The sequence below is a fragment of the Durio zibethinus genome, chromosome 25, assembly GCF_047325235.1.
Source record: "Durio zibethinus cultivar Kanyao isolate XHJ-2024 chromosome 25, ASM4732523v1, whole genome shotgun sequence".
In the NCBI taxonomy this organism is placed as follows: domain Eukaryota; kingdom Viridiplantae; phylum Streptophyta; class Magnoliopsida; order Malvales; family Malvaceae; genus Durio; species Durio zibethinus.
In genome coordinates this window covers 20,062,501-20,077,689 of record NC_143186.1, presented here as the reverse complement: position 1 = coordinate 20,077,689, position 15,189 = coordinate 20,062,501, and the positions used below count along the sequence as shown (strand labels likewise).

General features: G+C 31.8%; 3 protein-coding genes across 7 annotated transcripts in view; 2 read left to right on the top strand and 1 right to left on the bottom strand.

The window, feature by feature from the left end:
- Positions 1 to 3,922, top strand: LOC111275573 (serine/threonine-protein kinase D6PKL1-like). Of its 2 annotated transcripts, none has more exons than XM_022860979.2 (3): positions 1 to 325; positions 1,115 to 2,235; positions 2,868 to 3,922. In XM_022860979.2, exons 2-3 carry the CDS (start codon positions 1,277 to 1,279, stop codon positions 3,730 to 3,732), a joined length of 1,824 nt encoding a protein of 607 aa, XP_022716714.1. In that variant the 5' UTR covers positions 1 to 325; positions 1,115 to 1,276; the 3' UTR covers positions 3,733 to 3,922. The 2 variants fall into 2 exon arrangements, with proteins under 2 accessions (XP_022716714.1, XP_089610241.1); XM_089754115.1 differs by lacking the exon at positions 1 to 325 and adding an exon at positions 456 to 657.
- A 4,811-nt stretch (positions 3,923 to 8,733) lies between these two features.
- Positions 8,734 to 13,652, top strand: LOC111275576 (phosphatidylinositol/phosphatidylcholine transfer protein SFH1-like). 4 transcript variants are annotated; one of them, XM_022860982.2, is made up of 12 exons: positions 8,734 to 9,228; positions 9,343 to 9,371; positions 10,165 to 10,248; positions 10,347 to 10,400; positions 10,532 to 10,609; positions 10,818 to 10,871; positions 11,383 to 11,442; positions 11,531 to 11,626; positions 12,233 to 12,334; positions 12,417 to 12,497; positions 13,067 to 13,343; positions 13,438 to 13,652. In XM_022860982.2, the coding sequence occupies exons 1-12, from the start codon at positions 9,174 to 9,176 to the stop codon at positions 13,479 to 13,481; spliced, it is 1,014 nt and encodes a 337-aa protein (XP_022716717.1). In that variant the 5' UTR covers positions 8,734 to 9,173; the 3' UTR covers positions 13,482 to 13,652. The 4 variants fall into 4 exon arrangements, with proteins under 4 accessions (XP_022716717.1, XP_089610917.1, XP_022716719.1 ...); XM_022860983.2 differs by having other exon boundaries at positions 8,979 to 9,068; positions 9,164 to 9,228; positions 13,067 to 13,608; XM_089754791.1 differs by having other exon boundaries at positions 13,067 to 13,608.
- A 334-nt stretch (positions 13,653 to 13,986) lies between these two features.
- The window catches only part of LOC111275575 (uncharacterized), a 3,862-nt gene continuing 2,659 nt past the window's right edge, over positions 13,987 to 15,189 (bottom strand). Inside the window, exons 4-5 of the mRNA XM_022860981.2 lie at positions 15,072 to 15,155; positions 13,987 to 14,701 (exon numbers count right to left, since the gene is read on the bottom strand). Of these exons, the coding sequence (XP_022716716.1) occupies positions 14,245 to 14,701; positions 15,072 to 15,155 (541 nt within the window). The 3' untranslated portion in view covers positions 13,987 to 14,244. The remainder of the gene's footprint in view (positions 14,702 to 15,071; positions 15,156 to 15,189) is intronic.

Below are 15,189 nucleotides of genomic sequence, written 5' to 3'. Positions count from 1 at the left end.
AAGAACCAAAAAGGCTTACTTTAGCTTTGACCCTTCTTTTCTCTCTCTTTTCATGGTAGACCCAACCCCTCCAACACACTCTCTGTCAAAAAGCTCATCTCTTTCTCTCTCTCTCTTTTAAAGTCTTTCTCTTTCTCGCTTCCTTTTTTTTTCTTTTCTTTTCTCTCCACATATTTTCAGGGAAGATGAGGAAGATATTACTTCTTTTTATATTATGTCTCTCTCTACAGTAATTTAGTCTGAATGAGAGAGAAAGTTGGTTTCTTTTTGCTCCACTTCTAAAGCAAAGGCCTTTTAAATTTCTGATCTTTGAAACTATATTCAGGTACTTCTTTTTCCTTTTCAAAGTTTTTTTTTTTGTTAGCTTTTAACTGTTTTTATGATTTCCTTACTGGATTTTTTTTAGCTTCTACTTTGTTTTTAGCATATGGTTCTTAGTGGGGTTTTGGATCCACAGGTGGGTCTTTTGTGTTTTTTGAGAGATCTCTATTGAATCTTCTTTACTTTGTTCTTACCTTCTCCTCTTTGGCCTTTTTTTTCTCTGTGTTTAGAGAACTATGAATGACTGCATTTTTGCTTTGATTCGATTGTTTCTTAATTCCTTTTTATTTCTCTGGCCCTTTAAATCCTGGTGACTAAAAAGGATTGCATTTCTAGGTAGTTAGCTGTTTTCCTTTTTACCACAATGAATTTGTTGAAAGTTGTCTTGTTGGCTTTTTTTTTTTTTTTTTGGTTGGCTTTTGGAGATAGTCTTGATCTGGTTCGGCATGCAATTTTGTCTGTTTTAGCCACTTTTCATTGTTTTTTCCTATTTGGTTTTCTGTTTATCCTTAATTTCAGATGAAATGGTAAAGTTTATCCAGGTAAAGGTGTTGTTATAGGTGCCAATTTCTGGATTTGGATTGTCTAGTTCTTCACTTAATCTGGAAAGGGCTGTTGTATTGATCTGGTTTTGATAGTTAAATTATGGATCACCTGGAGGACTACAGTGTCCTTTCTAGGTTCTCCTAATGTTTTGATGTAATAAACCAAGCAACCAGTTGTGGTTAGTAGATTTTTATTTAGGCATACTATGAATTTGAATATCTCATGGTCGTGAAAATTTTGCTTGCAGGTGGTATTTTTCTGTTCTTTCAGCTGTCAAAATCAGTTTGATGTTGTTGTTGGAGATGGAAGTAACTAGGATTGCTGGTGGACGGAACTGTGCATTTATGATTGGGGTTAAGTAATGGATTTGTATATAGTCCAATCAAAGTAACAAGTTTTCCTTCTTTCGATGGCCTCAAAATCCGGTGCCAGACCTTTCCCAGAAAAGCAGAAGAAACCATTTGGTAACCAAACAGCTGAAGGGAATTCTCGTCGGCCTACTCCTATACAAAACACAAAGACAAGCAAATCGGAGCCGGTTACACCAAGGACAGTACCTAAGAGTGTGCAGCAAGTTGCATCCAAGCAAGATTCTGTTGAAATCACAGAGGATATAAAACCATTGAAACCTCATAAATTAGAGTCCATTGATTCCTTGACAAAGAAAGTAGATTCAGGTCTATCGTTGAGTAATCCAAAAGAAGTTCCAAATCTTGTTGATTCTGAAGTGAGTCAGATTGGTGGATTGCCAGAAGGTTCTGGTGAACAAGAAACGAAAGCATCAGAACATGGAATTAATTCAGCTTCAGCTAAATCCAGTGATGGGGCCACCAGTCTTGTCAAGACTTGTGGAAATGCCAAAGTTGGTGATCGTCCAGATTATATTGAGAGTGGTAAGAGCAGTATGTGTAGAGGTAGCACAAGCAGTGATGTAAGCGATGAAAGTTCTTGTAGCAGCTTAAGTAGCAGTATCAACAAGCCTCATAAGGCAAATGATATAAGGTGGGAAGCCATACAGGCTGTCCGAGCAAAAGATGGTGTATTGGGTTTGAACCATTTCAGATTACTAAAGAGATTAGGTTGTGGGGATATTGGAAGCGTCTATCTTTCAGAATTAAGTGGAACAAAGTGTTATTTTGCAATGAAGGTGATGGACAAAGCATCTTTAGCAAGTCGTAAGAAACTTCTTCGAGCTCAAACAGAGAGGGAAATACTACAATCCCTGGACCATCCCTTCCTTCCAACATTGTATACCCATTTTGAGACTGATAAATTTTCATGTTTAGTGATGGAGTTCTGCCCTGGGGGTGATTTGCATACACTACGACAAAGACAACCAGGAAAATATTTTACTGAGCAAGCAGTAAAGTATGAGAATTACTCCTATTTATAACTTCTTTAGAGTTAAAAGTGGATCAAGTTTCTAGAATATTTAATTGTTATTCCTATCTTTTATTGGTATTCGTATTAGTATTACTTTCAGTATCATTGTGTTGCCATGCTGCACGGTAGATTTATCTGTTATAACTGATGATATGTATATGAACCAACAGGCAGGTAAAAAACTAGGATTGCATCAGCACCATCATATAGATTGTCACTTTTCGGTTCTGGTATATGGTGGGAAGGTACAACCATTTTGGAACTTACATATAGTGATTGTTGGTTGATATTTTGGCTAATTGTTGGTTGAAATAATTTATTGTGATAATTCCAAAGGGTTGCTTTATGACCATACTAACCTAGACTTTATTTAGTCCCCTTTTAACACATTACTGGGTCAGTGTCTTTGAAGAATTGTTTCAAATTAAAAGGTTGAGTTGGATATAACAACACAACTTTGCCTTTCTTTTACCCTGTGGTTAAAACGTTGATATTTTTGAAGGTTTCTGATTTACTTAATAATTGTGTGACAAAAACTGATTGTTCCTTATAACTTGATGACAATAGGTTGAAACCAATTTCTGATAGTCATTGCTATATTTTCCTTAAATATGCAGGTTCTATGTAGCAGAGGTTCTTCTTGCTTTGGAATATCTCCACATGCTTGGTATTGTTTATCGTGATCTCAAGCCGGAAAACGTTCTTGTTCGAGAAGATGGACACATAATGCTTTCCGACTTTGATCTTTCCCTCCGTTGTGCTGTCAGCCCAACACTAGTCAAGTCAACCACACTTGAGTCTGAACCCTTGCGAAAGAATCCAGTTTATTGTGTACAACCAGCTTGTATTGAGCCCTCCTGCATCCAGCCATCATGTGTGGCCCCTACAACATGTTTTTCACCCCGCTTCTTCTCATCAAAACCGAAAAAAGACCGCAAGCTGAAGAATGAAATGGGGAACCAAGTCAGTCCATTGCCTGAGCTTATTGCTGAGCCAACCAATGCTCGCTCCATGTCTTTTGTAGGAACCCATGAGTACTTGGCACCTGAAATTATCAAAGGTGAGGGACATGGAAGTGCTGTTGATTGGTGGACTTTTGGGATCTTCTTATATGAGCTATTGTTTGGTAAAACTCCTTTCAAAGGGTCCGGGAACCGAGCAACCCTCTTCAATGTTGTAGGGCAGCCCTTGAGATTCCCAGAATCACCAGTAGTAAGTTTTTCAGCTAGAGATTTGATAAGGGGCTTGCTGGTCAAAGAGCCACAGCATAGATTGGCATATAAGCGAGGAGCTACAGAAATTAAGCAACATCCTTTCTTTGAAGGTGTAAATTGGGCCTTAATTCGTTGTGCAAGTCCCCCGGAGATTCCAAAACCAGTTGAGATCGAGCGGATTCCAGCCCCGACATCATCAGCTGGTGATAAAGCTGTTGTTCCTGCTGCCAAGGATCAGAATAACTATCTGGAATTTGATTTCTTTTAATCATTCTGAGCACCATTTTCCTGTCTGTTTTCCTTTCTATTTTCAATTTGAGAGAAATGTTGATGCTGTGCTAAGTGGAAAAACATCATGTTGGTTCTGCAATATATCTTTTCATGAGAATTGTAGCTTCCCTAAAGGCTATTGTCTTGATTTTCTCCAAGATGTTATAGAAGGATCAAATGTTCAAAGATCTTGCAAGTGTCTTACCATCTCTTCTGCCCCTCTGTCCCTCTTCAATGTTGGAAACTCATTTTTAAGCCTCTCTCAAAATATTCATGAACATGCGATTCACACAGATACAATAAGGTAAAACCAAAACTTTCAGTCCCTGAGGTTTCCATTTCCTCCATTTCATTTGGTTAAGATCCTCTAAAAGATCAAAGAGGCTATACTTTTCCCTTCATTCTTCCCACTTGAGGAACTTCAATAATTGAAAAGGAAATGGAAGAAAAGATCTTTCCATCCTTAACAAAGTAACATCACATCCTCTCAAAACATCTCAGACATACAAAACAACAATCATATGAAAACTGTTACAGGAATTATATGCACAAAGTCTGTTCCCTTTTTTCTTTTCATTTCCCCCACCTTTGTTGAAGTTGGATTGCTACCTTTTCTTTTTGGGGCCATGATCTTAAGTGCTCTTTAACTTGCCCATTTTGAGTAAGATTGAATTATCTTATTACGGTTTGAAACTTTTAGGGTAACAAGATTTTTACTTTCTATTATTATTATTATTATTATTGGATCTATTAGTGCTGCCTTTATGTTTTGAATAATGAACTAAATCCCACCAAAATCAACAAAACACATGCAATTTTTAATTATTGGAGCATCTTATTCCTGAAATGACATGCAACATTAGCAAGCATACTTGGCAAGTTTTGATTAAGTGCATCCTCAAGCTTTAAACCAAGTAATTTAATTACAATCTTACTTTAATGACCTTTTTTTTAATGCTTAGTGACTCTCAAAACCAAATTTTCAAAACAAATATGCGAGATTTTACATATATTAATATTTAAATAAAAATTATCGCGCATTAATTATTTTATTATTTTAAAAAATTCGTCTTTTAATTTAGATAAAATATTTAATTTCGACTCTTTTTAAATAAAGAAATTCATAACGAATAAAAATTTTATGATTTTGTGAATTAAAATTCGTTTCGGACGAGAAATATTATAAGAATTAAAATTTGAATACAACAAAATCACTATAAAAAGAAATATAGTGGAATTATGGAGGTGATTGGATGCTTATCTTGGCAGGAACAAAGGATGGTCTGTGACTAATCAAAAGAGATTCCATCCTACTCAAACCATGGAAAGAATATAACAAAACGCATGAAGTGTTGATAAGACATTGATGACACATTGCATGAAGTTGCTGTATCTGTCATGTTTTTAAAACAAGTTTTCACAGTTAAATTAGGGTTTTACTTTTCTTTCAGATTGTTTTATACATGTCAAAGCTAATGAATTTATGCCCATCAATCAATCAAAGCTGAGAAACAATGAATTCAGAATATAGCATCCATGGGATTTTGTTATGTTTCAGATCCTCTCAATATGGAAGGACATTGGTGGAGAACATGGAACCCATATCCATTACATGTGAAACAGCCACATGAAGATTGAGAAAATAGAAATAAATCATAAAAATTCACATGTCAAACAGTGAAATTTTGTTTGATTTGGCAGGAAGCAACACATTGGAACATTCCTATTAGCTTATTGAAACTTGTTCCTTTCTTTTATTTATTTTATTTTGTGTTTAGGTGAATCATTGATAAAGGTATTCATTTGATTAATTTGATTAATTTCGAATTAAATTATTTAAAATTGATTTAATTAAATTAAATTATTTTATTTTTATTAATCAAATTAAATTTATGAATTTTAAAAATTAATTGATAGAAATTTAATTCGGTTGATTTATTAATTTTTTATTAATTGAATAATAAATTTATTTATGTTAAATTATATTTTAAATTATTAATTTCTCATATTTTAAATAAATTAAATAATTTTTTTTAAAAAAATCAAATATCAAAATATTATGTTAAAAACTATAATAAATTATGAAATTAAATGATTCATTTCATGTATTTTTTATTTTATATTTGAATTATGTTATATTTGATAAAAATTTTGATTAATTTGATTAATTTAATTTTTGAACTGAATTAATTAAAAATTAAAAATTTTTAAAAATTATTTTTGTTAATCAATTGAAATTAATTTGATAACTGAATTAAAGTGATTCAATGGGTTAATTCAGTTAAAACCTAATTATGCACACCTTTAATTATAGTTAAATTTAATAGTTCGTATATTTATATTATGTAAATGTTAAAAATTATGTAATTATATCATATTTTATATAAAATTTATGAATTGATATAAAACATAAAATATATTTTTTAATTTTATTAAATTTATATATAATTATTATTAAAATTTTAAATTATATCATATTAATATTTATATTTTATATCATATTTTTATTATATTATTATATTATATTTTAAATTATTAAATTTGGTCGTATTTGTTACTTGTAAGCAACAAAACTTAGCATATGTTCCTATTTCTCAATAATATTTTTTGTCTGACATGTTTGGCAGAATCAGAACAGTTTTGAAAGCAATAAACATTAAAAAAAAAAAAAAAAGAACATGTAATGAATGAAACTTCCAAGAAACTTCCTGGACAAAGGTCAAGAGTGAAGAGCATTCTGTCGCCGTACCCACAAAACTCTAGCTTTACATCTTTTAATTAATTAATTTATTTTTTAGCTGTCACAAGATAAATTTAATTTGGCAAATCAACATTGAACTTATAAGATTTTTTCTTAAACATTTTATAGGCATCTTCCCTTGATAGAATCTTTTACAAGGTTAGAGATCAAAATTTTTTGAGATAAATAAAAAAAATGAATAAAAATATATAAAAATTAAAAAATTATTTTTGATAAAAATCAATAACTTAAAAAATTTTAAAATTATAATATAATATGATATCTTTTTGATCTTTTGATCTTAAAATTATAAGATATAAGACTTAAACTCAAGAACTAGCTGTTAAGAGTGATATGGGTTTAAATTGAAATAAATTTTGTTCATTTTTTTTTCAAATAATAGGTAATATTATAAATTTTTAAAATTTAATTCGAATCTAAATCGATTTTCTCTTTAAATCCATTAAATTTAAATTGAATTCTATCAATTTTGTTTGAATTATTAATTTTTAAATTTAAATATTTTATTTTTATTTTTTTTAAATTTAAAAATTATAAAAAATCAATAAAAATATATAACTCAATTCAAATTTTTTTATTTTTTATTTTTTGATTTAAATTTTAATATAAATTTAATATTTATATTTAATATCTGAATTTGATTCAAATCAAATAAAAAATTAATCCAAATTAAACTAAATATTATAATTTTAAATTAATTTTTAATTTTCTCTATTTTTTTCTCAATCATGGTAGCTGACCAAGAGCTAAAAAGAGTTGGGAGTTTTGGTCTTTCACAACAACCATTAATCAATGTCTTACAGGTGGTGCTTTAGAAAAAGAAGAAAAGAGTTGGAAGGTGATCCATCAGGGCATAGCTAAGTGACAGATAGTTTTCAATGTGAATCAACTTTATGCCTTACATTTTAACCATTCTTATTTTGTTTTGTAACAAAAGCAAATCAAGATAAGGACAATTAAGAATTTTTATTGATAATCAAAGAAAAATCTTCATCACCTATTTGTTTAAGGAAAGGGCCAGCCATTTAAACAAGGCTCAACTAGAAACAAGCAGCATGGGGACACAACACATGCCCTCTGATGTGTGCCAAGGGAAGTAACATCAATTAAGTAAATAAATCAATCAAACATAATAACAACAATAATAATAATACATTAAGTCTTATATATCTCATACGATGAGATTGATTGTAAGAAAAATCAAATAAAAGAATTAATTTAGGTTATAATTTGAAATTTTTTGTGTTATTTATTTCTATTAAAAATTATCTTTTCATCTAATTCTTTAATTATTATATTATTTTTTATTACTTTTATATATATATATATATCTTTTATGATTTATCGTTAAATATTTTGATATATTCTAAATTTAAAATTTTAATTCTCTTAATTGATGTACAACTAAATTTACGTTTGATATATCTAAATTATCACAAATGACTTTTTTCTGATTTTTTTTATAAAATTAATATAACATAAGAAGAAGAAAAAAATCTTGTAATGGTATTTCTTTTGGTAATAAAATCTTATTATTCTTTAATTTTTATCTAAATTTTTTTTTTTTTTATGATTTTAAGAACGTATATTTTTTCACGTGCATTTATAATTTTATTCTAAGAATGTTTTTACAAAAATTAATTCGTAATTAATAATATTAAGACATTATAGGTTAATGAATAAGTACATAAATATCATGTCGATGAAATTGATGCCTTATACTAAATGATTTATTTATAGTATAGTATTAAAATATTTTTTTGAATTAATGCTATTTTTACTACATACTGAAAATACTAATAATTTAAAAAAAATTTAATAATTGAACACATGTAAATGCGTGTTTATAGTTATTTTTATTATAAAATAAAATTTGATACGTCTACGATTAACTATTTATGAAGAATTAATTACAATTTAAATGTATTCATAATTAAGTATTAAATTGTTTTAATGATTAATTTTTGAAATTAAAAATGAATTGACCTTACTTTAAACTGTCAAACACATAAATACTTCATAAATGTAAATACTTTTAAATGCCCATGTTTATACATATAAATACACATAAATACTTTTTAGTATTTTGTAATAATATTATATTATAAATATTTTTTTAACAAATAAATATTTTTATGTGTGATTGTGAACGTGTGATGTGTCATAACAACTACCATACGTTGTAACATACAAAATACCTACTTTTCTTTAAACCATCAAATTTTAATTTTTTCCCTCATAAAACAAATTAAATTTAAAGCCCAAATATTATTCTTTCACAAAAGGAAAAATTTTTTTTTTTAAAATTCCAATTTCTTTCCATTTTTAACTATTCATTCAAGACAGCAATGGTTGTTGTTGCTGTTTTTTTTTTCTTTAACAATTTTGATCTTTTAAAGCAGCAGCAGCAGAAAAAAAAAAAAAACCTAGATTTCAATAAAGTTTCAATTTTTATTCTCTTTTTTTCTTCCTCTAAACAAATTCTGTCCTTTTTTTTTTTTCTCTCTTTTGGTGATTCTCAAGTTTAAATGTCCAAACTTTAAGCTATAAAGAGAGCAAGAGGGAGAAACTAAGTAGAATTAGAGCTTTTGTTTTTAGTTAAAGTTTTGGTTTTTGTTATCAAAATTTGTTCTTTACTTTGTTTTGTTTTTTGGTGTTTGTGAGGAAGGAAATAGAAAATGAGCAATGATCATCAAGAAGATATCAAGCAATTTCTGTCTTTGATGGAAAATGGTGAGATTTAAGTATAAAAAAATGATTCTTTATTTTCTTTTTTGGGTTTCTTTTCTTTTTTCTTTCAATCTGCAAATCACTAACATTTTTCATTTTGGGAAATTTGACTTACAGTTGATGAGAGAATGAAGGGCACATTTCAGGTTAGTTTTTTTGTTTTTTTTAGTTTATTGGATTTTTTTTTCTATAATTGGATGCTGAGATATGGGTCTGGGGAGAAGAAATAGGAAATTAGATTTTTTATTTAACGATTTGACTACGTTTCTTTTAGTTACTAGGGTGGACTTGATCTGAGTACTTGGCTGTTTGAAATTTCATGTTTGACAGTTTTCTTGTCTTTGTTGATTCTGATCTATCTCTTGCTTGAATGTCAGTTATAAGCTTTTTTTGTTTTGTTCTGTAAATTTCTAGTTGATTCAGTTTGGAACTGTCTCGCACTGTTTTTACTAGTTTCTGGGGTAGTTACATAGTTGTATAACTTGTCCAAGAGTTATAGACAAGCTATACTAATTGCTAGTTTGATCTTTTTGATTAGTTATTCAAACAGGATGCTAGCTTGTTAGTGATCATTCAACAGTAAAGGTGGTACAATCGAATTGTAAGATCATCTTAAATGATTTGTAGTTTTGATATTTAACCAGACAAAGTGGAGATGAAAATTTCACTAGTGTCCCAAAGTATCTAGAGCTAAGTGTGGTGTAGACAAAGAAAATGCATTTTATAAAGAAAATGATTTGGGTTGTTCTGAAGGAATTAAGTTCTTTATAATGTTCTTTCACTGACGTGACTTGTGTGCCCTGCTTGTATTGCTGCAGTATATCTACCTGTTTTTATGCACTTGTGTGGATAGGATGGATGAACACAGCCTTTTTACATATGTGTTTTATACTATGATCCACCAAAATTTAATTTAAAGTTGAATACCTTGGTCTGCAGAACATGCACCATGGATATCCAACTGAAACTTTAGTCCGGTTTCTCAAAGCAAGAGATTGGAATGTTCAGAAAGCCCATAAAATGGTGAGATTCATCTGGTGCGCTTAAGCTATGATAAAATGTTGTGCATCAAAGATCTCATTTTTTCTGTTTATTAATTCCTAATTTGTTGCCTGCTCCAGTTAATTGATTGCTTACAGTGGAGAATACAGAATGAGATTGACAACATATTAGCAGTGAGTTTTTCCATTATACACTAACATTTTTTGGTTTATGATATTGCAAAACCACGCTGTTGAAACAGCTTGATTTCTTGTGGCAATTAATGATTGTTCAGGTATCTCATTTTACGTTTTTCATTATGTAGAAACCTATTATTCCCACTGACTTATATAGAGCAGTGCGAGATTCTCAGCTTGTCGGATTGTCGGGTTACTCAAAAGAGGTATTTACTTATCTCATTAGGATTTATCTTGATATTCATATTTATTGTGATTGTCCTGCAAGTGCATTTGGTAAACTCATATTTGTTTTGCTGTGACAATATGTAGAATAGACTGCTATTAGGGATCCCTTTTTTTGGGAGGAAAAGTTTTGTTACATTCAAAGTGCTCCTTGGTGATTAACTGTCTCATGTCTTCTGATATTTCCAGGGTCTTCCTGTCATTGCTATTGGTGTTGGGCTCAGCACATATGATAAAGCATCTGTGAGGACATCACAACTTGTTCTATTTTTAAATTTGGCATTTGAACATGTAGAATCTGGTTTGATTTTTGAAACTGAATTTGAAAGAAATCATTCAAAGACTTGCTATTGAGCTTTTAAGTAATGCTTTTCCACAAAAATTACCTTGTGTCTGGCATAACTTTTGAGGACAAAGCAAGTTGTGTTCTATTTCTAAATGCACATGATTCAAGCATTTAATTGAGGGAATGAGGTACTCTGACAGTTTGCTCCATTTTCTCCTGGAAATTGACCATGACATACAACATTCTTCATTCTATTTCCTCTTTCATAATCCCTTTTTCCTTCTCATAGCCATGTTTTATTTATAATGCTGGGGGACTTGGCTACTTAACATATTAGAAAGGGAAATAAATAAGTTGTGATGGGGTCGAAGGCATCTATTAGGACTCTAAGGTGCATGTATGTGCTTCAGCCTGCAGTGTATGGAGTTATTTATAGATTCTTAAATTTGTAATTCTTTTGTGTTATAGGTTAATTACTATGTACAGTCTCACATTCAAATGAATGAATATAGAGATCGTGTAGTATCGGTGAGTATGGACTCTGCCAATGTATGTTTCTCACATGATTACTTACTAACATTTTATGTAATCTAACATTTTTTTTTTTTTGTTATAGCCTATGGCAACAGAAAAGTATGGACGACATATTAGTACATGTCTGAAGGTTTTGGATATGACTGGTTTGAAACTTTCAGCATTGAACCAACTAAAGGTGCATTTTAGTATCACATAACCTCCTTACCATCTCTTTAACTGCATCTCTCTCTCTCTCTCTCTCTCTCTCTCTCTCTCTCTCCCAACATAGTTCCCTTAATCATCCACCTGATTTCAAATGTTATTTGATCTTTGTTTGGTTATGTATCTTTTCCTGTTTTAATAGCATTATACATAGGTCTAAATTTTGCTCCTAGTATTCAACTTAAAACTCCTTTTGTAGTTGACTGTTAGCTAGTTGTTATATATCTGTAGACTATGTGCAAGTTGTTATGAGATTCTATAGGAAATTCCATAAATACTTGGGGAGGGGGTGATTGAAATGTGAACGCCTTTGAAGTTTGATTCAATCTCAGTATGTAAATTGTTACAACTTCCCCCACTAGAAGCTGGTCAACTGGAAACAGGAGCTGAGATTGGCCAGCTAGTCTGAATTGTGTTCAATGGTAAATTATTTTTTAACCTGATAGTAGATCTCTCTCATTTTCTGCAGAGGAAGAAGGGGCAACCAAAAATAAATAAATAAAAATGACTAGGAATTTTTGGCTCATTACTGTGCCAACTTCTAATGCTGATCAGTCTCATATCCTGCGTGCCAATGCAGCTATTGACTACTATATCAACAATTGATGACTTGAATTATCCCGAGAAGACACAGACATATTATATTGTCAATGCGCCATACATATTTTCGGCATGTTGGAAGGTTTTTATTTTTCTTAATTCCCTCTTTCTCTCAGCTACCTCATACAAAATAGAAGCCTAATGCTTCTATGCTTTGTTGGCAGGCTGTAAAACCTCTCTTACAAGAAAGGACGAAGAGGAAAATTCAGGTGCTTCAAGGTTGTGGAAGGGATGAGTTACTGAAAGTAAGAAAACCCAGCCGTCCACGTTTTTAAAACTCTCTTGAAAGCATGTTTACCTTTTCCTATATCAGCAATAGCTTCTTATTCTTTCAAGTGCATTATCTTTGCACTCATCTTAAAATCGCCACTTTGACTCACAAGTCCATTATTGTTTTAATGTTATGCTCCTATTATCTGAAGAGGATTGTAGCAAGTCTTTAGTTTGCATTCAACTATTTTAGATAATTGGTCTTTTGGATTTTACAGAACTCTACTTGTACTTTCCACCAACCCAACCCAACTTCCTTCCGAAGTTTTATGTACTGTTTTAATCTGATGTATGAAAAGATAGCTTCATTGAACTGGTTCTCTTGGTATTTCCTTGTAATCAAAATGGATAACTCAATGTATGAGGGTGTTCATCATTCAATCGGTTGGCACAAGGCATTTTACTCATTCTTGCTATCCGTGGTATATATAGATGCTTTTCAGTGAATCATGTTTTTGCTTGCTTGGACTTGATATATTTTTCTGCTTGATCCAGCTTTGTTAGGATTATTACAGCTTTTGACATGTTCATCCCAACTATGCAGATAATGGATTATTCGTCCCTCCCACATTTTTGTAGAAAAGAAGGTTCCGGATCCTTGCATCACAGCAGCAATGGAACCATAGATAATTGTTTCTCATTGGATCATACCTACCACCAACAGCTTTACAATTACATAAAGCAGCAAGCTAAGCATATGGAGACTAGTTTGCCGATCAAACAGGGGTCAGTTCATGTAGAATTTCCTGAGCCGGATCCAGAAGATACCGAAATTGCAGAGACCATTGAATCTGAGTTCCATAGGCTTGCAGAACAGAATGGTATTTGCAACTCATTAAATGGCCTTAAAGTAAATGGTGATTAGATTTTTGATAATACTGATTACATAATTGTTGCCAACATATGTTATGAAAGGTCGGCACTTGACGGCAAAAGGCTCATCAACTACTTTAGAATGAGAGGTCGTGTATTTCAATTATCAAAGAGCCTTCTTGCATCAGCTCGATGCAGGTTTGATAGACAACTAATCTGGTGTAACTTGATATGCCACCTTACGGTGAATAATATCACATGCCTTTTCCGAAATCTGTAGGATCGGAATTGCTTCTTTAATAATTTTCTTTTCAGCACCCGTGAAGGTTTATCTAACACAATTTTGCTAGTTGAAAATGCTGTTAGCTATTGTTCTGCATGCGTTCAACTTGAGCTTTAACATATAAGATTGGTTGACGATAATATGCTTTAATAGGGAATTTGCAGCTTTGTGCTGCATTAAGTCTTAAATTTGATGGTTCAAACTTCAAAGTTCTTACATGAAGGTCAATCCTGAAAAATTTTGAGTTTTTAGGACTTCCAAGATAATTTGAAGCAGAAAAAAAGTGTCGACTGGGACTATCATTATCATGCTGTTGAAAAGGGAAAATGAGCCGTTTTACATGGAATATAGTACACCATTCCCTCACATCTGATGCAATTGCAAGTTCATCCACTGTTGTACCCTTCATATCATTTAATAGAATACAAGAGTCTTGGACCAGCATACTGATATGTGGTTGTCAGTGAAGCTAAATGAAATTCTAGCAGCAACATAACTAACACACATAGCTAAAGCAAGAACTCAAGTACCCTCACCTGAGTAATTGCATATCAAACTTAAGATGGATGTGAGAATACTCCGAAACATCAGATTAATATCAACAATGCAAATAACATATCAAATTTCTAACTTAGCTGTTTATAGCAGCTATAAGCAACAGCAATTGATGCAGCAGCACAAACCACAGCAAGAGCAGCATACGTATCTTCACGCTCCCAGCTCTCAAACCATGTTGGCTTGGCACAAACCTTGCGCACAGCAGCACCTTTGCCATTAGTGATCTTCGAAATAGGTTTCTTGCTACCCTTTTTCTTTTCTGTTGTCAACTTTACTGCCCCCTCATCAGTATCCAGAATATCCAAGTTTTCAGGTAGTGCAGGGTCATGATAACAAGAAGCACTGCCATTTCCCTGGCAACAGCTTACAGGCTCATCTTGAGACCTACAGGCGGTCGTGTTCACCTCATCCACTTGTCTTTCTGTTGCCTCCTTCGTGTTTCCTTCTATGGTGGTCTCACAATTTGCTAGGTGCCTTAGTTCTTGACATTTCTGCTGTTCTTCTTCTGATAAACCCATTTGACCCCTGAAATAAGCATTTAAATGTCCTATCAATACATAGTAAGCATGTTAAATTCTATTACTACAATCAGAATCCTTGTTGTTTGGTAAGAATATAGCCGAGGTCCTATCCTAGCCCCCACTGTTCACTACATGAGGCTAATCAACTAATAGAAAATGAAGATCTTGAGTGTTGTCCGGTTTTACAAAGATCATATTCTATTTTTATTCAAACTATCCACTACAATTTTTATCCTATGCTTGGCCCACCTTATAGATACCTAAGTTTTTGCATAATCCATTCTTAATCCTCTCATATTCCATTCTACACATGAAACCTACACCAAAAGAAGGGTTGATGTAGTATAGAAGCAAGTTGATGCCAGAAAAGTCACCTCCACAGCAAGTCTATAATTTCTCCCTTTCCGATATGCCTCTCTAGCAGCTTAGGTACGTCATCTGGAGTAACATACCCATACCTGCAGAAAATATTAAAAAAGAGGCTCAGTTATC

Bases quoted from the DNA above. Each gene is read 5' to 3' on its own strand.
- LOC111275573 (XM_022860979.2), top strand. From the start codon at position 1,277: ATGGCCTCAAAATCCGGTGCCAGACCTTTCCCAGAAAAGCAGAAGAAA. The intron at 2,236-2,867 runs GTATGAGAATTA...TTAAATATGCAG, and splicing joins TTTACTGAGCAAGCAGTAAA to GTTCTATGTAGCAGAGGTTC.
- LOC111275576 (XM_022860982.2), top strand. From the start codon at position 9,174: ATGAGCAATGATCATCAAGAAGATATCAAGCAATTTCTGTCTTTGATG. The intron at 10,872-11,382 runs GTGAGGACATCA...TTTGTGTTATAG, and splicing joins GCACATATGATAAAGCATCT to GTTAATTACTATGTACAGTC. The intron at 12,335-12,416 runs GTTTTTATTTTT...CTTTGTTGGCAG, and splicing joins TATTTTCGGCATGTTGGAAG to GCTGTAAAACCTCTCTTACA.